This window comes from Chinchilla lanigera, unplaced genomic scaffold (genome assembly GCF_000276665.1).
Source record: "Chinchilla lanigera isolate Chin_1 unplaced genomic scaffold, ChiLan1.0 scaffold00032, whole genome shotgun sequence".
In the NCBI taxonomy this organism is placed as follows: domain Eukaryota; kingdom Metazoa; phylum Chordata; class Mammalia; order Rodentia; family Chinchillidae; genus Chinchilla; species Chinchilla lanigera.
Window position 1 is genome coordinate 2,546,864 of NW_004955433.1, and position 24,779 is coordinate 2,571,642.

The following is a 24,779-nucleotide window of genomic DNA, read 5'->3' on the forward strand; positions in this document are numbered from 1 at the left end:
AAAGTTTCCAGCCCGCGGCTGCGGAGCGCGAGGTGGCCGGCCGAGGAGCGGGTGCGGGCGGCTCTTCGCCGCGACCGTCTCCGCCGGCGCTGTGCGGACCGGGCGGGTGCCGCCAACTTCAGAGCGCCGCTCCGAGGACCGGCGCGGGGGACCTGAGAGCGCGCAGTGCACGCGGCCACCCGCAACTTTCCGGGAGACTTGGGCACGGAGGTCGCCTCGCCGGCGCCTCGCCCCCGGCCCGGCCCGCACGGTCCAGCGGACGCAGAGCTGGTGTCTGCAGAAGCTGCTGAGCGCCGCCGGTCGAGAAGACCCCGGATCCCCCGGCCGCGCAGCACCTCGCCTCGCCTCCGCCCAGGTCCCCGCGCCGCGCCGGCTCGCGGCCGGAGCCCGCGCTTTGGCGGAGGTCGGACCCGTGGATGCGGAAGGCCGGGCTCCCGCCGCGCGAGTGCCGAGGCGGCGATGGAGGTCCTCAGGATGTGGCTCGGGGTGGCCCTCGCGCTGGCGGAGTTGGCGGTGCTGCCTCTTCCTTCCGAAGGTAAAGCGCGGCGCTGTGTGTGTGTGTGCGCGCGCGTGTGCGTGTGTATGTGTGTGTGCCTGTGTGTGCGTGTCCCTGTGTGTGTGCGCGCGTGTGCTCCTGCAGTTTAACCTGCGTAGCGGGTTTTACGGTGCGGGCTTCGCGGGGAAGTTTTTGCTTTTGTTCGGGGCGGGAGAAGAGCTTTCCCGTGGGGAGCGGCTTCTCGGGAGATCGTGCTCCTCACTGACGCTCGCAGAGAGCGCGGCCGCGGCTTCCCTTTGCCCGGAGTTCGGGCGGGTGGGCGGCCAAGGGAGGTGGCACCCGGCGGCTGGGTTCCCTTTCTCTCCACATTCCCCCGTCGCCGGCGGAAACGCCACTGCTGGGAGGGAAGATGAGGAACGAGCCCTTGCTCCTACCTGGGTGAAAATACTTCTGCTCCCGTGAACCGTGAAATTCTGCACCTCAGATCTCCGCGCTCTCCCGCCCCCCGCCCCACCAGTCGGCCCGAACTCCAGTTAGGGTTTTACACCTCGCTGCTCAGCGGCTTCTGGATGTAGGCATTGCACTCAAATAAGTCTCCCCAGCCGAGAAACGCGAGCTCGCCTGCTGGCCGGGAAAAGTGGCTCGGGAGAGTTGGGGGTTCATCGACTGACTTCTGCCTCCCGGTTTCCTGCCGGACTCCAGCGTCCTTGTGAAAGCCGGGAGCTGAGCCGGAGAGAGAAGGGGGTCTGCGAGAGGCGTCGCCGCGATACCAAACACAAGTTAGGTGCAGGCAGGTGCACATGTCCACCCGGAACCGAGAGCCTGGGGTCACGAGATGCCTGCGGCCGTGGGGCGCCGGGAGCCCCCACCTGCTCGGGGGAGCGGGGAAAGCGCCCCAGTTAGAGCTTCTGGAGGGGAGTCGAGCTGCGGGAGAGAGCCGACTTCGCCCTCCGTGCGCGGCTCCCGGCTTCGTCTCCGCCCCACCCATTATCCACCCAGCTGCGGGCCAGGGACGGAGATCGCGGGGGACGAGCCCAACCTCGGGTCGCCTTCCAGTCACCGGAGCGGCGCCTCTTCTTCCCTGGCCGCGAGGAGAAAGGGCCCCGCTGCGGAAACGCATGCACAGGCGCGGTCCTTCCCCCTGGTGAAGTTGTGGCTTCCTGCTCCCTGCCGGGAAGCGGGAAGCCTTTTTGGGTCCCCGGGAAAGCGCGCCTGAGCTGCGCCCTTGTCCCAGCAGCGCATCACCGGTGGAGATTTGGTTGTGTGTGAGTGTGTATGAATACTTTAAAAAACCTTGCAAGGTTTAATTATAATTAACCGGACGGGAGAGTGAGCTCAGGGCACCCAAACCTCAGCTTTGGGCCTAGATAAACTTAGTCTCTAATTTAAAATCTTACCCCAGAACACTTGCTGCACCCCTGCATCACTCACCAGGGGGCTGTTGGAGTGATTCAGTTTGTTAGAACCCAGACTCTTGAAATGACAAAAACCGTTATTAAGAGCCTACAGGGTGCGCTTTCTGAAAGATTGGTCAATACAATGGGCAAAGTTTAAGAACTACTAGAATCTGTTGATGGGCTGTGTGGGGTTAGTGATACTCCTTTGAAGATTCTTCAAAGCCCCCCCCCCCAGAATTCTGTTGTTTTATAAATTGGATTGCTAGATGTCTGGCAGTTTCCATCTAGGTTAGTATGATGTTTATCTACTAACACATGAAGACATTTACTGAGCACATACGAGGTCTGATCAAAAAATGTGTTTAAATTTTAAAAAGTTTTACAGTAAAAGACACATTACCATGACTTCCCCTCACTCTCCCAGCCCCTTGAACACAACAGTCGCATTGTTCTTGCCCCTTTCTGAAGCAGGCCTGGAAGTCTTCTTTCATGAGGTCTTTAGTTGCACAATCTAAATGGCCGCCTCCATGTTCTGAATGTATTCAAAATGTTTATCTTTCAAGGTCATTTTGACGTTGAGAAAAGCCAGAGGTTGCGTACTGCAGATCCCATGAGTAAGGTGGACGAAGGCACCATAAGTTTTTACAAGCCTGCCTTTCTGTTGTCTAGCATTTGGGGTTAACATTCCCCATATATTTGAATACACCTAAGAAAGACAGAAAAGAGGACTTTCAGAACTGGTTTGGAAAGTGTCAAGAAAAATAGGATAAGTGTGTTGGAATCAGGGAGGAATAATTTGATGGGAATTAATTAATTACAATATACCCTTTACTGTAATATATTTGTGGAAGATTTTTTAAGCATTCACCACATTTTTGATCACCCTTGTATTATTTGTCTGGCATTATATGAAGCACTTAATATATTTTATCTCCATTTAAGTAAATGATACGAGTCCCACAGAAAAAAATATCAGTTGTCATTTGGTGAGACCTTTGGTTTCATTCTTCTTTTAGAATTAAGAGCACTGAGGTCAATGATAGAAAGTATAAGGATCTTAGAGAGGTCCGTAAGTTTTTATTAACCTAAGGAATGATTTTTAAAACTGGAAAAGAAACATTCAGGTGTGCTTCTTTTGATGAAATACATTCTGACACTCTTGTCTGGCGGCTCATGGAAGAATTAATTTTTTCCCAATGCTCAAAGAACATGTCCTGCATGTTCCTAGTACCCCCACCATTAACACCTTCCCCAGTTACAGCTGAAATGGGGGCATCCTTCCTGATTTTGCTGTGTACTTACTAAGGAATTAGGGTGGTGTCTAAGTCACTGTCCTCACCACTGAAGCAAAATACCGACACCAACAAATTAAAGGATGGGAAGTTTATTGAGGCTCACGTTTTCCACCCATAGGTGGCTGCTAAAGGTGAGAAGGGTGTGCTGGGAGGTCTGGTGGAAGAGAGCTGCTCACGTCATGGCGGCCATGTTCACAGCATGGTGGCTGTGAAGGGAGGTGTGATGGAGGAAGATAATGTATGGCCCTCTGGGTGACACCTTCAGGGCCTTTTCTGAGCAGGCCCCACCTCCTCCTAGCAGCACACTCAACCACTGAGCTTATCACTCGATGAATCTACCCATGAGTGCAGCACCTCCATGATCCAACCACCCCTAAACACATGAGACTTGGGGGAGACATTTTAGATCCAAACCATAACATGTGGTTCCTCGTTATTCTTATATCCCCAGCTCAGCCCGTAGCACATAGCAAGTGCTCAAAAATATTGATTGGATAAACAAGTATTATCAGATCACCTTCCTCTGAAGTAAGCTTAACTACTGGGCTAGCTCCTATAAGTAGTAGTGAACTTAACTAGTAGACCAGGCTCTATGACTGACTGACCTTGAACGAACTGCTTAACTTCTTTGGGTGTTATTTTGTCATTTTTAAAATGAGGAAGTCACCTAAGTGATGTCTGTAAAATACCTTCACTTATCACCAAGCACAGAAAAAAAGGATATCACCTTATTTGTGATCAGTTGCAACTTTCAGGCTCAATATTGTAATTATCAAAAGAAAAATGAATTTTTATAAGCAAATTGTTGGCATTGTTACTTTACATTGCTCTACATCGCCAAACTGATAAACTACTATGATTTGAGGACTTAATAAAATCAAGAAGTTACAGGGAAACTTCTACCATAGGTGCATCCTGAATCAGAGAAACTTGATGGCATTTATGGAGATACCTTGAGTTTTCATGTATATGCTGTGAGGTTACATTAGATAGACTTGGGTTAGCGAAACATCATTAGATAACTGAGCTCTAGTCAGTGTCCTATCACTCCTCTTGTGATTGCAGCCAATCCCACAATCTCCCAGGCTTTTCCTATAAACGCCATTAGCAGTTTATACCAGAAAGGATCACTTCATAGACAGTGTGTTTTATTTATAAGTAGGTCAGCATTTTTGTTTCCTCTGTTGGCTGGTGAGGTGCTCAATGCTTAAAACTGAATATTACAGAGAAGACATTGGCCAATTTCATTCTATAAGTGTTTATCAAAGGCTTAAGTGTCTGGTGCCATGCCTGGTGGGGGGATGCAGAAGACATTAAAAACAAACAAACAGACAAACACAAGCAAAAAACTTGTCCTACTTGCTCAGTTTACATATGGACAAATATATTAAAAAAACCCAGCAGTAGAGAGATGAGAGTGTGCAGTCCTTGTTGCGTTTCCCAAGATTGAAATGCTCTGATTCCAGCTGATTGATACTGATTGCAGCTCTGTAGTTCTTGGCTTCTTGAATTACTTGCTAATAGAAATAAAGAGTTAATGTTTTGTCAAAAGCTCTTGTTTCTAAGATATTGTATTCCCCTTCCCCTCTGGGGTTTGAGTTCTGAGCATTGCCGTCCACACAGGGTGACACTCAGAACTCAAAGGGTGGACACACTCATCCATAGAAACTCTCATGGACTGGGGTGGCCCTACCACTCAGTTTTACTCAGAAACCAGTAGTCATAAAATACCACATGACCCGGAAGAGGGGAGGGTTCCACCACATGGCAAAGTTGGAGCCTCATGCCAAGTACAACAGTTTAAAAACAGCTCATTTTCCTTTTTACTACTCTATTAATTGATCTGAGTCCTGGTTGACAGTAATGTTAACAGAGATGTCCGGTTGGCCCAGAAATGGTTCTCTTTTAACTATTCCACAGTGTACACAGCCATATGCTGAATTATAACACAACGTAAAGCTTGAACATTAAATGCCAACTTGTGGCTGCTTCTTCCTAATGTGTCATGTTTCCGGGATACCCTGCTCTCCAAATCTCTTCATATGCTAACGGTTCTGTTTGCCACTGTTTCTTTCAACTCCTGGGCCTGACATTGTGTGGCTCTTGGATTTAACTTCTCTGCCTCAAGTCAGTTCACTAGTTACAGTTTCTATAGTGACTAGTTTCAGGACAGAAGTACTGGTACAAATTATACCTCAAAATTTCCTGGGAAACACTAACATTTTTACAGGTGTCTCATGAAGGAGTTCATTATAATCCACAAAAAGGCTTTAAAAGAGACATCTAACTGTTTAAATTTACACTGAAGCCTTTGCTGGGTGACCTGTCAGGAATGAATTCAGCATGCAGAAGGAAGAGCAGCCGGCTGTGGGCACTGCCGCCACCTTCTCGCACCATGGAACTGTTTCACCCGGTAGAGCTGCATCTGCTTTCTCACAGCCCATGGGGTGCGGGACCTAAGTCGGCTGACACTTCGCTGGTCCCGTGCCCCTAAACCGGCAATATTCTTGGTTTGAAAACTCTTGTTGCCTCTTGCTTTTCCTTACTTTCCCCCTTCTCGAGCTCAGCTACGCTGCTACTGCTGAGTGTGTCTCAGCTGTGGAGCCTTAGCCCAGCTTCTACAAGGCTCTGAGTTCAACCTGCAGCACCCCTAGAGAAAGAAAAACCTTACACTGAGATGGAGTTTCCTTTAAAGTTCAGCCAAAGCCATGAATGTAACCCTTCTGTAGACCTGCAGTTGTTCTGGTACGCTGTAAGAAAAAAAAGATGAGTGGAAGGAGTAGCTTTGTTTGCCAAATGATGTGAACTGATGGATTAGTGAAAAGGCCTCTGCCCTCATCTGAACCAGGAGCGGCACCCAGCACCCTATGCCAGCAAACTCCCGACCTCATCTGCTGGTGGGTGTGCAACCTGCCATGGTGTGGGAGAAATACGCTTGCTCTGGACGGCCGCATCTGGCTTTGGTGGTGATAAATGTTTGATAGCACTGGGCATCACACTGGAATGCTTTATTTTCTCAAGAGAACAGAAATGAGGTTTTGGAAACCATGTTAATGGAGACTCGTTTGTGCAGCTGCCTTCGGGGTAGAAGTGTTCTGTTTTAGGAAAGCCCTCAGAGAGAAGAGCTTAGTTCTTTTGGAATTGTACGCCATAGAGCAACCCAAATTGAGTTATTTCCTTTTCCTAATAATAGAATTTATCAGCAGCTACACACTGTTTGGCTTGAGTCTGTAGCAGATGTTTCACTTAACCAAGTATGGGTGCGACGTCACTCTCCATGAGGCTTTATGCTTTCCTGTGGCAGGAAGACTTTATAATGTCCACCTCAACTTCCAGAGTGGGGTTGGATGTGATTTCCTCTTCGGGCGCCTGGTTTCTTTGGGTGCTTTGAAAAGATACTGACTTGGAAGGTAACACTATGGAGAAGAGAACTAAAATTAGTTATGTGCTGCATAATGATGTTTTGGTCAACAACCAGCCGAATAGAAAAGCTTGATCCTGGAGATTTTATTGCCCAGTAATGTCAGAGGCCTCTCAGGTGGTGGAAGTGGCTCTGTGCTGCTTGCACGGCAGTGAGATTGCCTAGCGACGCGCGTCTCAGAGGCTTCTTCATCATTTACCTTTCTCATTCTGAAGGGTAAATACTATGTTAGATTTTCCTTATTGTAAAGATTGCGTATGTGGAAAACACCATGTTGTACACAGTAAATACATAAACTTTTATATCAATTAAAAACTAACGTGCGGCAAAGATTTTTCATGGTTTAGCCATTAAAAGATTAGTGATCTGAAAAATAGATTTGTGTAAAGTATACCTAAATGATGGTGATCTTTATAAGTTTTAAACAGTAGAACTAATTAAATGTCCATTTAAGTGATTTAGAAAGTGAATTGTGTTGATATATATATGCTGGCTTGAGGTATATATGATTATTTTATAGCTACACATATCCTTTTTTCTTACGACACACTAGAGAGTATGGAACAAAATTTCTCAAGGAAAAATAAGTCAATCAAGCAGGACTTCCCCTCAAGGCTTTATCTCAAGTTATTCTTATTTGAATGTCAAGGCCATCAAAGTCATTTTGGTAAATTTGCCCACAGAGATCTTTGGTTCAATACAGGTGTAAATAGTTGTTTTCTGGGGAGTATTCTTAATTCCATTATTGGTGGGGAAAATAGATCATTTTTTCCCAGAGAGTTAATTTTTGAGACTTTGTGAAGGATCTGTTAAAGGCAAGTGCTGTAGTAAATTAAAAAAATAAATACAAATAAAATAAAATTTTAAATTTATAAAAGATAAATAAAAATATATAAAGTATGTCCTTCCCTCTGAAACCAGCTGTGGTGCATTGTCAAGGTGTGCTTGTCTTGGTGTGTATGCAGCTTCGGCCTGGTTTGTAGCTCTCATGTGGAGAGGTGATGGTAACACACTGCACACTGTGTCTAGGTGAAATCAAAACAGCAGTTGGGTGCGAGTGGGCATGTATTTTTTTAAAGTCAGGATTGCAATTTTATGTTGTTTTAAAATACAAGACTTAAAGATTTACTGTATATGTTACTTACTCAGAATATGTAAATTGTCCAGGCAAATTCAGCCTTTTCCATTTAGAAACAGATCATCTGCTTTTTTTTTTTTCATTTGGTGCCTAATGACTGGAAATATAAAGATGTATCACTTCATAAGTGGCCCATCAGAAAAAAATGGAGTGAAGAAAGTGTTGGAGGTCAGAAGCTCAATAGAAGAGTTCTCAAATAACTACCATTTATACAGTTCTAATATATGGTTTAATCTAGCCAGATGTGGCAATGCGTGCCTGTAATGCCAGCACTCTGGGAGGCTGAGGCAGGAGGATCACAACTTTGAGCCTGTCTGAGCAATTTAGGGACTTAGCAAGACCCTGCCTCAAAATAAAAAGTAACAAAGAGCTGGGGATGTAGTTCAGTGTGAGGCTCTGGGTTCATTCCTCAGTAAGCGTGCGCGTGCGCGCGCGCACACACACACACACACACACACACATACACGAAAAGTGGAACATATTGTGTTAAAGGCAGGAAATAGGTATTTGATATTAACCAGGTACCTAAGTGGATGCCTGCTGTGTAAAGACACGAGGAAGACAGAGAAGTTTTCCCTTTCCTGAGAGAATCTCTACAGTGTAGTGGAGTAGGTGCAACATTTCCACATGCTTAGCAAGGATGCCACAAGGAAGTGTGCAAGTGTGAATTCACAGATAAATGATTTAGGCACAAAATGTTATGAGATCAAAGGAGGAAAGACATAGCCCTGTGGACAGTAAGCGTTTCATGAAGGAGATAAGGTCAAGTTCAAGTTCCTTGAGTAGACCAAATGCATCCTCTATAGGAAATGAACAAAAACTGTTTAGACATGGAATTTCATCATGGGATTCTAGGTTGGCCTCCTGAGTTGGACTGGAGAATTTGTAGAAACAAAGAGTAGGAGAGTTGCTTGGACCAGTAAACTGGGACTGGATTATGGAGGTTTTCCTGACATACTGCAAAGGAAAATAAGCTTTGTGTTTATAGCATGCTATTATCAATGCGTTTATTTTAAAATTTAAATAGTAAGTTTTAATGATGCCTTCCCTCATGTGTGTCTAGGAAATACTGTTCTGTGTATAGGGTTATTTCCCCCTGGGGATGAATGCTCAAGCTTTGTCGGATTTTGGAAAAAGCTCTTTGCTGGTGCCGGTGGGGAGGAAGTTTTAGCAGGGAGCCTGCTGGGGCAGCGCCTTGTTGGTTTATTATGCATCACTTTTAATTCTTGTTTTGTTTTTCTCCACAGGTGCTTGTGTCTATCAGGGCTCCTTGTTGGCGGTAGGTCATTCTTAATATATTTGGTTTATTTCTTTGGAATGTAAAATGCTTGATTGAAGTTATTGAACAAGGGAGGTGATCCTATCATCATAAAATATGTTTATTTTTCTTCACAGTTTGAAGATTATCCCTTATCCTGGCACAATCCACCTCAATTACTTAATACCTTTTCTAGAGTAAATTAGTTCCATTTGGGTACTCAGGTATTGGAAGAGAAGTTCAGATACCCAGCACACAATCTGCATTCTCTGACTGTCCTTTGTGTTCTTTCATTCAGAGAAAATTAGATCCCATCCTCTTGTCACATATAAACTAGGGCACAATTTGTTTATATTCCTGTTGCAGTTGCTTTCTGTCTTGATCCCCTCACCAAAATAAATAAATAAATAAATAAAAATATTAAATTTGGTAGAACAGGGAAGATTCCTGATTGTTTCTTAGAATTATAAATGTAAGTTTTGGTAAATTAACTTTTTTATCCCTGACCCTCTGCCATATAGGGGGAAATTGATTTTGAATTTAATGTCAGAATGACTTGGGGGAAAAGCTGATGCAAGTCTCGTGCATTTCTTTTCATTAATAATGTACGATGGTGCATAACAGTGGGTTAAAGCCTTATTGAAAAGACTGTCTACACTCCATCAACTCTAATAAATGGTGTGACAAGTCATTCTGCACCACTTTTTTTATTTTGGTTTAATAAACGCTATAATAAAACAGAGCTGAGATGGTGGAAAGGGTTTGCTCATTTACATCACAACCTGCTATTGACATGTGTGATATTAATAAGTCATCCTGGATTATTCTGTGGTGTTAAAAGAGATGAGGAATATTGGAACTATCGAAGAGTCTGGATAACAGGAGTTGTTTGCAGCAGTATTCTTAAATGTGATCTTTATAGACTAGTGTTCCTTCTTGATATTTTTCTCTTAAAGAACCAGGAAGAAACCATTTTCCCTCTTTTTCTCATTCCATACCCTTAAAACTAGATATTTATTTCTGCTCATTCTTTAATGCATTTTAGCAATCATGAGATCGTCAGTTTTGGGGAGCGAGGGTAAATATAAGAGACAAGTCAGTCATCTACGTTAACACAAAGGGAATTGCTCATGGTATAGAGTGCTTCGTGGTTTTTCAGTATATTTTGTTGATTCATCTGATACCTGTAATAGACCAGTGGAGTAGGCTGGCCATGAATTATTTTATACCCTCCCCCATTTTAGTGGAGAACTACAGATGAGGGGGGAGCTTGATCAATTGATTTACTAAATGTCATGAATTATTGCAGGTTGGACAGTGCAAGACAACCTGTCTTCTTTGTATTCCTTCTCTATCAGAAGAAAAGTAGCTAGATCATCTGCTCTATTTGATATATGTTCTCGTGCATTTGAATATGAAAACAACAAGTGGTTGGATTGAATGTAGAGAGACAGCGTAGCCCGCTTGCATTTCACAGAGGACCTTGCTCTACTCTGTTCCCTGCCCTCGCTGATGCCAGGGCTTGGTACTGCTCGCAGCTAGTGAGGACACTGCTGCTCCTGTGCACTTTGACCCGCCCAGTGACTTCACTGCTACTAAGGCTCTGCTACCTTTGTTCCTAACCTTCCTCAAGTCTGAGTTACTTAATATGCTACTTTTGCAGCTCAGCTTGAGAGATAATACACTTAGCACAAGAACAAAGATTATTAGTAAATGCTTATTTATTGAGTGACAACTAATGACTTGCTATTCTAGCTACTGGAGTGTTTTGGCAAACATAAAAATTCCTGTCCTCCTGAAGCTCAAATTTTAGTGAGTAAAATATACAGAGTGTCAGATAGGTATGCTATTAAAAATACTCAGTGAGTGGTGGGAGGGTAGAAAAGACTCAGTGGGGGCCCCGGGGAGATTCTTTAACTAGGGTGACAGGAAGACTTCTCTGAGGTGACATTTGAGCAAACACCTGGAGCAGGTAATTCTAAGAACTTGTCCAGTGGATATCTGAAGCAAGAGGATTCCAAGATGGGCACAGCAAGTGTTAATCTGAAGCAGGAGCTCAATTAGCCATTTGAGGAAGTATCTGGAGGTCAGTAGCAGGAGTGTGTGACCTGTTGAGGGGGGCAGAAAGGAGGTCAGAGGTGTTGGCAGGGGACAAACCTGAGATTGTCCTTTCAGTAAGGTGGATGAGCCATTGGAAGCTCCAGAGAAGAGAAATGACAAGGTCTGACTTATTGTTTAATTAAACTGCTGAAATGGGAATATAAAAAGAAATAATGTTCTTGTTTCTAGGGAAACTATGTTGAATACTCTAAAAAGATTCTGTAGAGGTGAGTCACTAAAAAGTTGCTGTCAGATTAAGTGTGGGAGAAGTAGCTATAAAAGATTGAGGGAAAACTTGGAAATCTAGAGAAACCCAGCATTAGGATTTGTTTGTAACCATTTTAAATTCTCTTTCCACTTTAAGGACATTAAAATTAGAAATGAGGCTGGGGGATGCAACTCAGTGGTAGGACATTTGCCTGGCATGCATGGAAGAAGAAATAGGAAATGGTAGATGATATACTGTGGACATAGTTTTAATTATATAATTCCACCCTGCTCTCTCTCTACCTGATCTAATATTGAAGAAAAGCATTGTACCCACCTCACTGGAACTAGGTGTATCAGTGCTTGCTAGAGAAATAGATTTAACGCAAGATATACAAATATATAAGAATTTGCAAGATTGGCTTTTAATGGCAGCCCACAGAGTCAGGTGTGGATGAGTGCAAAAGGTCTGTCTGCACACTAGAGATCCAAAGGATCCAGTTGAAAGCCTGGAAATCAGTGTAGTGTCCTACTCAAATCAAATCAGGAGTTGAAGGGATCTGCATTGGAAACCAAGAGATGACTTCCATGGTGAAGGCAAAGACCGGAGCTCCTCCAAAGAAACTGCCAGCCTTCCTTCCTCACTTCACCTTTATTCAGGATACAAGCCAAGGGTGGGTTTGCCTTCTAGTTGTAGATTCCCTCAGCCATACTCAGAACTGTGCTGATCCAATTTAGTTGGAGTTAATCTGCCTCTGCTGCAAACCAGCTCTGTGATGTAGGGAAAGTTCTGGAACCTGTATTGCCGGGATGTGAAATGGGGATGAATAAAGCCTCCACCAGTGGGATTTTATAGAACGAAGAAGACAATGGGGAAGACACCAACATGCAATGCCTGGCATCTGCTTTTTTGCTCTAACAATATTCATCTTTATTAGTCAGTAAGAACAAGAGGAAAAGAGTGATCTAGCCCTACTAGTTTTGAATACTCTCATTAATCCTAAGAAATAGTTATTGTCTGTGCAAATACAGAAGCTGAGGCTCGGAAAGTGTAAATCACTTGTGCAAAGATACATGATCAGGAAGTGCTATTGGAAGGGAGGACTCAACCCTGGTTCTGACTCTAAAGCTGTTCTGTTTCTCACAGCCAGGCCAGCCTGCTTGTTGTCTCCGAGCACCACTAGCTAATTTCACTTCAGTCCCATATGCCCACCCTCCTCCCTGCCCCACTTGCCATGCAGTTGTCCCTGCCAGTCTTGTCCCCGACCTCCTGCAAAAGCCAGCTGTCCCTGGCTAACCCCTTCCCATTTAGCTGAGGCTCTCCTGTACTGGTGCACATGCATTAAATTCACCACATGCTTCAAGAAGCAGTTAGAAGATCACTGCATTTTAACAAAAAGTAGTATTGTGTGCTGTGTATGTGTGTGCAGTGTGTGTATCCCCCTCGGTGTGTTGTGTTCTCCAACCTGGACAGCCTTATGACTTACAGAGAGTGACGTTCTGGGATGATTTAGTCATAAGCCACATCTCTTAGTTATGTGCTGGCGTCAGCTGTCTCCTATCTCCTTTCCTTAATGCTGTCTTCTCATTCTCTTCTTTCTATTGGTCAGGTCAGAAATTGCCAGAAGGGACCAAAAATACCATGAGAACCACTAAATAATCTATTTTGGGGTATGTTTCTTATTCTACAATATGCGTGCACTTTCAGACACCCAAGACTTTCTCCAAGGCAGCCGTCGAGGCAGACGGTGTGACTGTCTTAGAAGACTCCGTCCAAGAGAAGCAGCTCATAGGCATAACTGTGGCAGGGATATCCAGTGTGAGGAGGAAAACACAATTTTGGTTTCATAGTTTACACAGATCTCGTGTTCCTTCCCGTCCATGTCAAGTGAAAGGAAATGATCTGTCCTTCTGCTTCCCATCATACAAGCAAACACTTCTTTCTTAACCTCCTTCTGGGAATGGGTGGTCTGACCCTTTACCTCAGTGTTGTTATCTGTAGAATGGAGAAGAACGATTTCCTGCACAGAACTGCTGCAAAGCTGAAAGGAAGTCCACGTGAAGCACTTAGCCTGCGCTCAGTAAACTGCACTAGCTTAAGTGCTGGTGTGGTGAAGATGCAGTGATGACCGACAGCGGTGGACAAACCACCCTTTCCCTAGACCGAATGAGTGAAGCTGAGATGTTTCCACCTGGGTCACTTGCTGACCTGTGCTGACAAGATGAAGCAGGAAAATATCAACTTTTTGCAAAATTGAAGGAAAATTTCGAGGATAATAAAAGTGTGGTGTGTTTGCTGTATATAATACACCACAGCAGAAAGACCCAGGTCTGGAGTTTGAATCCTGGCACCATAGCACACCTGCTGTGCGGTCTCACGTGTGACACTTTCTGCAGAGGAGGCCCTGTTTCTCATCTGCGTAGGGGGATGATGCCCCTCCGAGAGTCACTGTGAAGACTGAGAACATGCTTGCAGCAGACCCCAGAGCTGGATCTGGCCAGGGATAAGCGGCCCCACCGTTTAGAGGACAGCAAGGTGTCAGCGGAAGTGACTGAGTGACAGAGGCCCAGAGACTTTGGTTCAGGTTCTAGCTCTGTAATTACTACTTAGGGAGTAATTCACCTGAATTAAACCAGCCTCTGTCTTCAAATCTGTGAGTTTAAAAGTTAGATTGGATCTTGTCTAAAACGCCTTAGGCCGTGCTGTGATGGTGGAGACACTTGATAACTGTCCTGTACAGCAGCCACAGGGCGGAACACAGCACACCTAAACCATGGCTGGGGACACTGAGAAACTGAATTTTACACTGTTTAACTTCAGTGAACATTGAAATTTGATTGGCCACCTGTGCCTCGTGGCTAGTATAGGGCACAGTATAACTTTAGAGATTTAAAATTCTTAATGTTCTCTGGGACTTGCACTTTAAATAGTCTCATGATGGTCATCATCCCAGGTGAAAACTTACTGTAGGGTTTTATCAATTGTGGGAAAGGTAGTAAGAAATTTGTTACAGCACAGTTTCTTCGTCTACCGTTTGTTCATATAGTTTGAACATTTTTGAGGTCATCTCTCTTACAACTGTTCTGTCCACAGTGTTCAGTATGTTTTCTGGAATAAAAGAAAGGGGTAGCATTACAGTGGAGCCACAACCTTCAGTCTAATCTTACATACTCCATTCAAATTTTTACAAATTTTTAATTGTTGGTGTTTGGTCAAAATCTGGTGTACTCATGGGAGTCTTATCCACTGTTTATATTGTAGCAGAAAAGAGTTGAGAACCTCTGGTTGGATTCGTAGATCTTGTTTCTTAGGGCTGAAAAGAGTAAGGAGAGGGCTGGGGATGTAGCTCAGCGGCATAAGCACTTGCCTGGCAAGCCTGAAGTCATGAGTTTGATTCCCGGTACCGGGGGAAAAAAAAAAAAAAAAGAGCCGGATTTTGGCTGGGGATATAGTTCAGTGGCATAAGCTCCTGCCTGGCAAGTGCAAGGTCATGAGTTCAATCCCCTGTACCTCAAAAAAAAAAAAAAAAGAAAAGAAAAGAAAAGAAAAGAAAAGAAAAAAGAGTAAGGAAAATAAGCAGAGTTTTCATCACCATGGTCTTTTTAAAAGTGGGTGTGCTATGTGCTACTTTCTTTTACTTGAAAATGTAACACCAAAGATAGCTCCATAAAAACAAAGATATCTCCAGTTTTCATTTGCACTCACATTTACCAATATGCCCAAGAGATTTCATGGAGAAGAGAAATGAAGAAAGTTTAGAAACTCCCTCTGTGAGGTGTTGAGTCCCTCTGAAAGCTTAACGCATCTTGCTCAGTGGCTGCTATTCAGATGTCCCACATTTTCTATCACTGAGTGAATTCTTGGCTTCCTGTGGATAATCGTCTGAGGGGGAAAGTGATACAATCATCCATCCCCTAGCTCCCCAGTTTCCCTTAAGCATATTGGGTAATTTCCCAATATCCTTTTATTGGGTTATCGTAGGATATCACTGTCTTTTTAAACATCTCTAGTCCTTCATTTTAAAGTACTGAGTATTTTAAGTGGGAAACCACCTTGTATTAAATATAGCTTCTTTATTAAAATGTACATATTTTGTGGTAATTTAAAAAAATTTTTTTATAACACATTACTGTAAGAGGTGCTCATAGATTTAGAGCGTTAATGAGCTTCCTTTAATTAGAGGTATTCAGGTTGAGACTAGACAAAATCAAGAACAAGATAGTGATGGCTTTTCTGTCAGCAGTTCTAATCTGGGTTGTCACTGTGAAGGCTGAAGGTCAGAGCTGTGTGTTTCTGCTTAAGGAAGCCCCCAGAGAGTGGGGGAACAGTCCTCTGCCTTGAGCGTGCCTTTCTTCCAAGGGGGCCGCTGTACCTTGGGCATCGCGTAGTGAGATCTGGCCAGGAAGCCCTTGGATGATTCCTTTCTCCTTGTTGCAGTCTTTGCCGTCCTCTGTCATTGTCCTCAGTCATCAGTCAGATGTGCTGCTTTCCTTTTTGGGAATTTCTATCCTCTTCAAATAGTTGAGGGAGAGGAGTAATGCGAGGTTTTGTGTTTTATATGATGCCTATATGATGAATAATCCATATGCCTTTCACTGTTACTCCTATTCTTGTGGTAAGAGCAGATGTTTTAAGTTAACAAACACATTTCTTAGGCTTTGTTTTGAATTTAGAAGATGCAGCTGAGCTTGGCAGTCGTATTTATTTGCCTAGACGATGCTGTGTATGATCATATTTCTCCATTTTCTGGTCAGGCTGTATATTCCTCCCACCATTTTTTTTTTAACATTTGTGCCGTTTTTGCTCCAAATTGCCTTATGGCCTAATACTTCATTTTTTCCTATTTCTCTGTATGTGATTACAAAATATGTACATATACATGTTTATTTTATACACAGCACATTTATATATGCATATTTACATATTCTTTAGAGTAGATCTGCCACTCATTTTTGACAACCAATGGTATTATCTTATTATAATTTACTTACTTTTCCAAGTCCTTTGCTTACTAAGGGAAAGATAATACATGAATATCAAATGACAATTGAGTTAAGCCAGCTTATGTTTTTCTGGAATTTGAATTATAAATGTCTAAAGAAAAGTTGGCTTTAAAATTTTATATGGGTGGTATTTTGCTTCTGCAACAGGAGGGGACATTTAAATATAAAATTGGCACAAAATAACTTTTAAAAAAATCACCAAGCAGTTTTATGTAAAATGAGTACACAGCTTCTGGTGTCCTGGCTATGTTGTTTTAGCCATGAATTTATTTGTAGGCTCCCAGCATTTATAACTGAGCAAAGGAGGAAGGAAAAGGAAAAGCTCCCAGTGCAAGAAACAGGTTATTGTTAGCACCCAGGAGGCCTTTGAGTTTAGGCCATGACCTGAGAGTGCTTTCCTGACAGCTCCTGAGATTGGATATTTATTAAATTTATGCCATTCCTTTCCTCCAAAGGAACCTGAGTGGGCATGGGAGGGGATGGGAAGAGAGAGCGTCCGCACTGCAGTGCGAGTCTCCTTGTTCTTTGTGCTTTACATTCTTTGAATAGTTTAGTAATAGCGAGCAGGGGAGCATTACTAACAAGCAGGGGAGAATTGTTATATACTTATTCCTGGGTGCACTTCTTGAACTGACTTTCCCTAGAAGAAGCTTGGTCCAAGGAATGAGGTGTAGGGAATAGAAGGAACTGAGATGGGTGGAAGAAGCCTCTCCCTCTCACGTTCGCTCTGGCTGTGTGGAGCAGTGGTGGTGAGCCAGCTGGACCTTAAAACATTGACAGCTTCCATGTGCTGGACCTGTGCTTGGGTCTGTGGAGAGGACCAAGATCAATAAGACTCAGTGTGTACTTGGGGCATGGAGCAGGAGACCCTTGGCTGGCTGCCCAACAACCTCCTCCCCCTTTCTCTGGCAGAGACCTGGTGTTCATATCTAGTCCTCACCCCTTCCTTCGTAGCTTGTGTAAGTCCTGTGGGCTAACAGGATGTTTATGTTCCCTTGCCAGGGGTTGGTTACAACCTGGTGAGTGGGCGTGGGACCTAGTTTTGGCCAATGAGAAGTCTGCTAAGATGGGTATTGGATGTTTGACGGGAGCCCTATAAGTACCACCTCCCTTCCCCAGTTGTGAACAAATTGAGAACTAAACTAAACCAAAATAAATACAGACATCAAAATATTACCCTTTTTTTTTTAATCGATGAAGCTAAGTTGGACAGTACTTCTCTTAGCCAAGTGGGTTGCTAGCTCTGAACCTCAGAATCAGGCAAACAGACTTTTGCAGAGAGCTCTGTTGGGGCAGTTTGCCTACAGAGAGGGTGTGCAGACAAGAATTACTACTCTAAGAAGCCGAGGGGAAATGTACGGTTTTGGTTGATAGTTTTGCTCCCTAGAAGAGGAAGATTGATTGTGCTAAGCATATCTAGTTATTCTTTAAAATAATAATGTTAGATAAATCATGCTTCCTTTATAGGAATAAGAAAGGAATTGAGTTATATGTTGCTAACCCTTCACAGAAAGGAAACCTGAATTGTGGAACAGAAGAATTACCTATTAACAGGAGCTTTTGAAGTTCAACATTTGAACATTGGCACATGAAGATGTCATCTTTGGAGCTGCTGCAACCATTTTGCAACCATTAGGCTACCTAGCTAAGGCACCAGGTTGCTGGAAGAGAAAGATGGGAGGGAATGATTCCTTGAGTAGTTTGCCCTTTCATTTACTGATTTAAGCAGTGCTGGATCCGAGCTTCCTGGGAAATTATAATATGAACTAGTAAATTTGCTCATAAGATTGGATTGTGTTTTCTGTAGCCCAGATAATTTGAACCAGTACCTGATAAACAGATAAAGAACACAGCCCAAAGCACTGTGTGATATGTATCAGTAAATGAGAGTGTAGCTGCACAGTTAAGGGTGTGAGCTCTGGATTCTAAGGTTGTGGTCTCCGCTGCTCTGTGACCTTAGACAAGTTACTTACTGGTCTTGAGAAAGGAAGAATAGTTGCACCTTTTTTACAGAGCTGTTGGTCAGATAAGTAAAACAATGCATGAAAGTATTAGCGCAATGCTAAACACATGCTATACCTGTGTTCAGGAGGACACTGCTTTTGATCTTAGTCTTGAAATAGAGGCCAGGGTAGATTTGGGACAGACTCCTAAAATAAAGGATCAGTATGAGTACTAGCTTATGCAGCAAAGGGAGATCAGTTTGTCTGAAGTATGAGAAGTAATGCATAAAATAAAATACCGAGAAGGGTTTTTAAAAATTCCAGCTCACACAGGGCCTGGAAGAAGGCATCAGAACTGCATTCGGTAGGCAGTGGGCCCTCTCAAAATGGAATTCATTTGTGCTTGCGGCTGACTCTGGCCTACAGACTGCTTCTTCCTGTACTGCTGGGGATGAGCTATCATAGCCCTGTCCTCTGCTCCACTCCTTCCTCTTCTCGTTTGCACCACTGTCCAGATGCGGTCGCCCTGCAGAGCTTCGGAAGGGGTGTGGCAACAACATGTAACCGATCCACACTTTGGAAAAGAGGTTAGTTAGCAGGTACATTATATTCCAACAGCGAGTCCGAACTGCTGAGTTCAGGATCAGTTCGACAAAGGCTGGCTCACCTGGCATCAGGTGAGGTGGACATCCCCCTAATGCGCACCAGTGCCATCCGGCATCGTGGATGGCCATCTCGGCCCCTTCCCTGGGGTCGGGGGAGGGGTGCGTAATCTTTTCCTTTCCTCTTTAGTGAGCATTTCTTATTTTTTTCACAACTGGCAGCCATTAAATTATATTCCAGTAGTGTTAAGGTAAAATACATTTTGTTGTGTTCAAATTTCTCTCTAAAATGGAAGATGGTGATGTTATGCCCCAGAGGTTGGAGAGAAGGTTTTTTTCCTCACGCTGGGCAGGAGAACTAAGTGTATTATTGTGTGCTTCTTGAATTTTATCAGATTTATCAATTCCTACATCTAAAACGTGTTTTTTCAAAAGATAGCTCCAGTGTGGTTTTAGGGTAGTAGGGCCACTTGAAAAATATGAATTGTTGGAAAAGCTTGTTAATAACCTGGGGACTTAGGAGGAGCAAGGAGCAAGATTTAATAGGAACCAACCAACAACTCAAGTGCATGTGGAGAGGAGGGAGATTCACATTACACTGCTGTTTGCTGGCCACTTCAGAAGAATCAATCAAGCTGTTGGAGGAAAAAAGTATGCTTCTATATTTCTTTTTCTGTTTCATTTATGATTAGAAAGAAATACTATCATTAATTCCAGTCAAGAGATAAATGTAAAGTGTAGCAAGAGAAATACTATGAGCACTAAAATATGTATATTCCTGCCAAATGTTTTCAGCGAATTTATTAAGGTCAAGGACACTTTGTAAGGGAGATTGTGTCTTTAAAACTAGGAATTCAGAGGGGCTGGGGATTTAGCTCAGCGGCAAAGCGCCTGCCTGGCAAGCGCAAGGTCGTGAGTTCAGTTCCCGGTACCGGAGAAAAACAAAAACAAAACAAAAAAAACAAAAAAAAACACTAGGAATTCAGTTTTTAGTGTTATTGATACATTATCCTTAAAGAGCAAACAATTTAAAAAAGTAAACAATAGCACTCTTTAAAAACCAAACCACCCTATGCAGAATATTATCTCAATTTTTGAGGGTTGGAAGCTATTATTTTTGTTTTTCTAGGTAAAAAAATGATCATATTGCTTCATTTGTCATATAACATGTAATACAGGCTTGTTTTAGAAGAAAAGAAACCAGACAAACAAAATATAAAGAAGAGAAAAAGTACCCCATTAATTCTAGGAACTCCACAAACACAAGTAATTAATGCTAGATTACTTTATTGCCGAACCCTTTTTATGAATGTGTATGTGCATGTGCTGTGTGTATTCAACAATAGGCAGACAATATGCATGCTGTTTGGCTATCTGCTTTTTAAACTTAATGCTGTGTAATGGATATCTTTCCATACCAATCTTATAGACCTACATTATCCATCATGGATGCACTGTAAGTTTCTTAATTATCCCTACTGATTGGTATTCATGCTAATGTAGTAGGATTTTGGGGGTTGAAAGCAACACTGTGATGAACATTCTTGCATAAAGTTATCTTATAAAGAATTCATGCTAATATTTAAGAGTACTGTAAACAAACTTTAGAAACTAAACTAAGAATACAGATTTAATGTAAGGGAAAATACAAGTAGCAAACAAATATATTAAGAAGAATCATTATTAGTAACCAAGTAAAACCTAAACCTATAATGGGATATCACTGTACACCTATTAGGAGAAAAGAATTTGATGGTTAAACTCAGTATTTATTCAACCTCTGGCAATTTCCCCAAAGGAATTAATTTAGAAGAACAAAAGGTTATATGTACAGAAGTGGTCTGCCTGGTATTATTTACATTATAAATTAATTAGTTAGCTAAATGTCCATATTAGAAGAGTGATTAAGTTGATCAGTGTAAAATAACTTGACCCAGAACATTATATGGTCATTAAAATAATGGCTATGAGAAAAATTTAGCCATGTAGACATATTATGAGCTAATGTTAAGTGAAACAGTGCTGAATTCAAACTTTGTGTTTAAAACTGTTTTTCAAAATGTACCTCTCTGTGATTGGAGTCTACTACAGGGGAAGCCATTTTTGGTCAACAGGAGAGAGAGCACGCAAATGGAGGCTCCCAAAGCAGAGATGAGAGGGGACAGATGTTAAAAGGGTGAAGAGGCAATGGATGGAGAAGGTGAAGAGGGGAAAGATGGATGGGGTGGAGTCAAATCGCTAGTGGCAGGGACTATACAGACAGGCTTCTTTTTCAAAGACAGAGCAAAGTAAGAGAAAATGTATGAAAATTAAATGTTTAAGACTTAGTGTGAGTAATGGAAACTCAACTCAAACCAGCTGAGGCAAAGCCTGTACTTGATTGCTTCCTTAGCCTGAAGTCCAAGGCCACGAAGTTAGCTTCAGACCTAGCACACATTTGTGTGCTCTCATGATGTCATCAGCTCTCTCTCCTCTCTTTCTTTTTCTTTCTTTCTTTGGTACTGGGAATTGGACTCAGGACCTTGTGCTTGCCAGGCAGACACTTGTGCCTCTGAGCTGTATCCCCGGCACCTAGCTCTCTTTCCTGCCGTCCTTCTTGACTGCTGTGCACTTATCCTGGGTTAGCATCATGCTCAGACAGCCTCTTTGTGAGGGCAGTGTTGTTTTAAACAGTTCAGGTAGCTAAATCCCCAGAAAAAAAGGAGCCCTTTTTGGGGTGACATCACCAACGAAAGTTCTAGGAAAAGTTGTGGTTGATCTGGCTGAGTCAAGATCATACCCCCAGGTAGAATCATACACTCCATGGGCAAAAAGAAACCTTAGTATTTGTCACATCCCCGGGTAGAGGAGGACATTCTAAAAACAAAAGCATGCTAGACAGAGAGAAAGCAGCAGATGTTCTGACAAGGATAAGCAGACATTTGGAGGCAATGTGGCCTGTTTCCTGAGTCTTACGTGAGAGCCACCATCTGCTTGATTGGCCTTATCAACACTGCTGAGAAGGAATCAGCAGGCCAGGTCTTCTGGCTCTTTAGTCTCTTGTTGGTCCCTGACCAGAACCTGGCCATTGCATTTTAGGTTTCTGACTCTAATGCAGAATGGCTCTGCCAACCAGTGTGTACAGATACCTTGCCATGTGCCCACCTGATCACAGTTCAGTATATTCCTACTACAGCCATTGTACCTCTAGGCTAACATCCACGTTTGCTTGCTTTTCTGTAGTTGAGGAGGAAAGTTTGCTGGACATATTTTACTCTATAGTAAACCTTCACTTGCTTGAAAATAATAGTCAGCCAAGTGTGGACATATTTGATAAATTAGGGCCACATTGACATCCTTTCTGGTCATTTAGAAGAAGGGACAGTGGAGTAAATGGTGGCAGGTTAGATGTTAATATGTTTTGAAATAGAATGTTTTATTGTTTTCTTGAAATGCTTGCCTGGTACATTTCTCGGGTACTTAGTTCCTTGTTTCATTTATTTTCCTTTGATAAATGACCAGCAGGAAGAGAAAACTGTCTGTAATGGAGACTGAAATGTATTGACTAGAAAGATGGAGCTCTGAGTGTGCAGGGCCAGCATTTTTGCGGTCCCTTCAGTGAGCAGATGACTTGATGTACAGCTTTCCCGGTCAAATCATTGTTCCACCGAGACGAGTGGGAGTGGAGTAAGTTGAACCAGGGCACTTGAGGTGTTTAGAAGCTTTAGATTATTATCTGAAAGAGATAGAATCATTTCTACCCTTTCTAGGGTAACAGCATCTTTTTCTGCATTGGCTCCTAAAAGTATACAAGAAAGATAGGAGTTTTGTGGCCTTGGAAATAGGAAGTTTGGTCATTCCTCTATCCTTAATTAGTAACCCTCGGTGACTGTGAATTAAGCTTCTCTTTCCCACTGTAAAGAAAGCTTTCTTTGGGATATTTCATTTGCTTCCCCTGTTTGTTGAGACCCTTGAAGAATGCTTTTAGAAAAGGGAAATCAAAGCTCAGCCTGTTTGTCTTTAGGCAAGAGTTTAGAGTGTTGCGTGTCATCCAGTACTGAAATATCACATTCTAGGTTTTCTGTGGTTGAAGGCATTCCTTCCTATGGCTCCAGGATTTTACAGTCCACCAGGCCACCAGGCTACCAGAATGCAAAGAAAATAGAAGCAAATGGGTTTGATGTGTCAGGCAAAAGAGTATATGTAGTGGTATCGGGTGAGAAAGAACAGTGTTGATGTGCAGGGCAGAAGGGCCTATGTAGTTTCTGTCGGTGTGAGTCCAGGCTACTTGGGAGCATGTGTGTGAGAGAATTGTATGGGAACTCCAGGGCAATGCTAGGAAAAAGAGCAAAGAAACAGAATGGGAAGTTAGAGATCTTTGTGGAAAGAACTTCAGAGCCCACTGCCATAGCTGGTTTTCTAGTAGCTAAAATAGTTCTTAGAAAATGTGGCTTTGTGGCTTATTTCCTTTTCTAGTGTTGTTTTAGCTCATTTTAAGAATTTTGTGTTTAGATGTTACAGGAAGCTTGAGTGCTAGTGTAGAGAAATGATCACAACTCTGCTTTTTGTTTTTTTTTTTTTTTTTTTGTTTTTTTTTTTTTTTTTTTTTCCCCAGTACCGGGAACCGAACTCACAACCTTGCGCTTGCCAGGCAGGTGCTGTGCCGCTGAGCTAAATCCCCAGCCCCACAACTCTGCTTTTTGTAATTGTGCTTTTGCCATGTTACTTAGGCTGGTCTTGAACTCATGGGTTCAGGAAGTCCTCCTTTCTCAGCTTCCCAAGTAGCTGGGACCACATGCTTGTGCCACTGTGCCTGGCTTTACTTTTTGCTATGCTATCTAAACTCAGTGCTTTTCATTTTTGTATATGCCTCAGTTTTCTTTTCTGCATCTTTCTTTACAATGTCAGAGTTTCACTGTGAGGTGATAAAATATAGAAGCCAACAAGGAGCCATAGCCTTCATTTTCAATATGTACAGTCATCTCCTCACTGCATTACAGTGCCCTGTGTGTGTACAAGAGTGCAAACTATTCTGTCATTTGTTCTGCCGTGAACACTGCTGTCATTTGGCTCTCTGAGTGGGCCCCAGCCGCAGTGGGTGCGATATTATGTACAACTTACACCACACAAATGGAATGACACCTCACCTCTTGGTAACCCAGCTCTCTGGCAGACTCACCTCGTTGGAACACAGCTAAGAAACAGGAACTAACAACAAAAGGACTGGGAAGAGCCAAAATAGATACCACAGAGTCTTTGCCTCAGAGGGCCTGATTGATTTATTCCCCTGGGTTTGCAGAGAGCGGCTCGCGGAGGGCTGGAGAAGAGGCATAATTGTGGTATTGAGCGGTGGTGGGAGGGAGCGGCTGGTGTGCTCTGCCATTTAGCAGAAAGAACCGCCTGTGCAGAGGAGCACTTGGGCCAAAGGATTTGAATCTTGTGTCTTTGTAATTATATGTATTTGGGACCATTTTAGCATAGACAGGCAGTGAATAAAAAATCAAAAATTTCCCAAGTGGAATAGGTTTTCTATCTTAATAAGATAATGTTCTGTGGTGCAGAGTTTGTGGACAGCTGGTGTGCATCTGCTTTGGGACACATTATATGAAGTCAGACTGCCCATGCTCACTCTGCTTGTGTGTGAACACAGACTTTAAATGTACATATCTGCCGTGCAAGCAGATCCGTGGCAGTGTGCTGCAGGTGCATATTTACATGCGTTAACTTTGGGCTCAGAAGCATTTTACCACCTAAAATTCCTTTCTAGTTATGCAATATTTATTTTTACTTCTAATCTTCCATTTATGTGGCAAGACTATTTTCTTTTTATTCTCCCTAGTTACAGTATCTTTTCAATCTGTCCCAAGGCACTTGCTGGTTTGGATCTGAGCAGATAGATAGAGGTGAGATGTGCCTTGCTAAGATCCATCCTCTTAAAG

The 24,779-nt window shown here is 43.0% G+C and overlaps 1 protein-coding gene across 2 annotated transcripts in view; it reads left to right on the forward strand.

Moving 5' to 3' along the window:
- Positions 1 to 364: 364 nt before the first annotated feature.
- The window catches only part of Fras1 (Fraser extracellular matrix complex subunit 1), a 410,067-nt gene continuing 385,652 nt past the window's right edge, over positions 365 to 24,779 (forward strand). For both annotated transcript variants that reach the window (XM_013516132.1, XM_005388203.2), the window contains exons 1-2: positions 365 to 535; positions 8,995 to 9,026. In XM_013516132.1, coding sequence (XP_013371586.1) covers positions 460 to 535; positions 8,995 to 9,026 — 108 coding nt within the window. In that variant the 5' untranslated portion in view covers positions 365 to 459. The remainder of the gene's footprint in view (positions 536 to 8,994; positions 9,027 to 24,779) is intronic.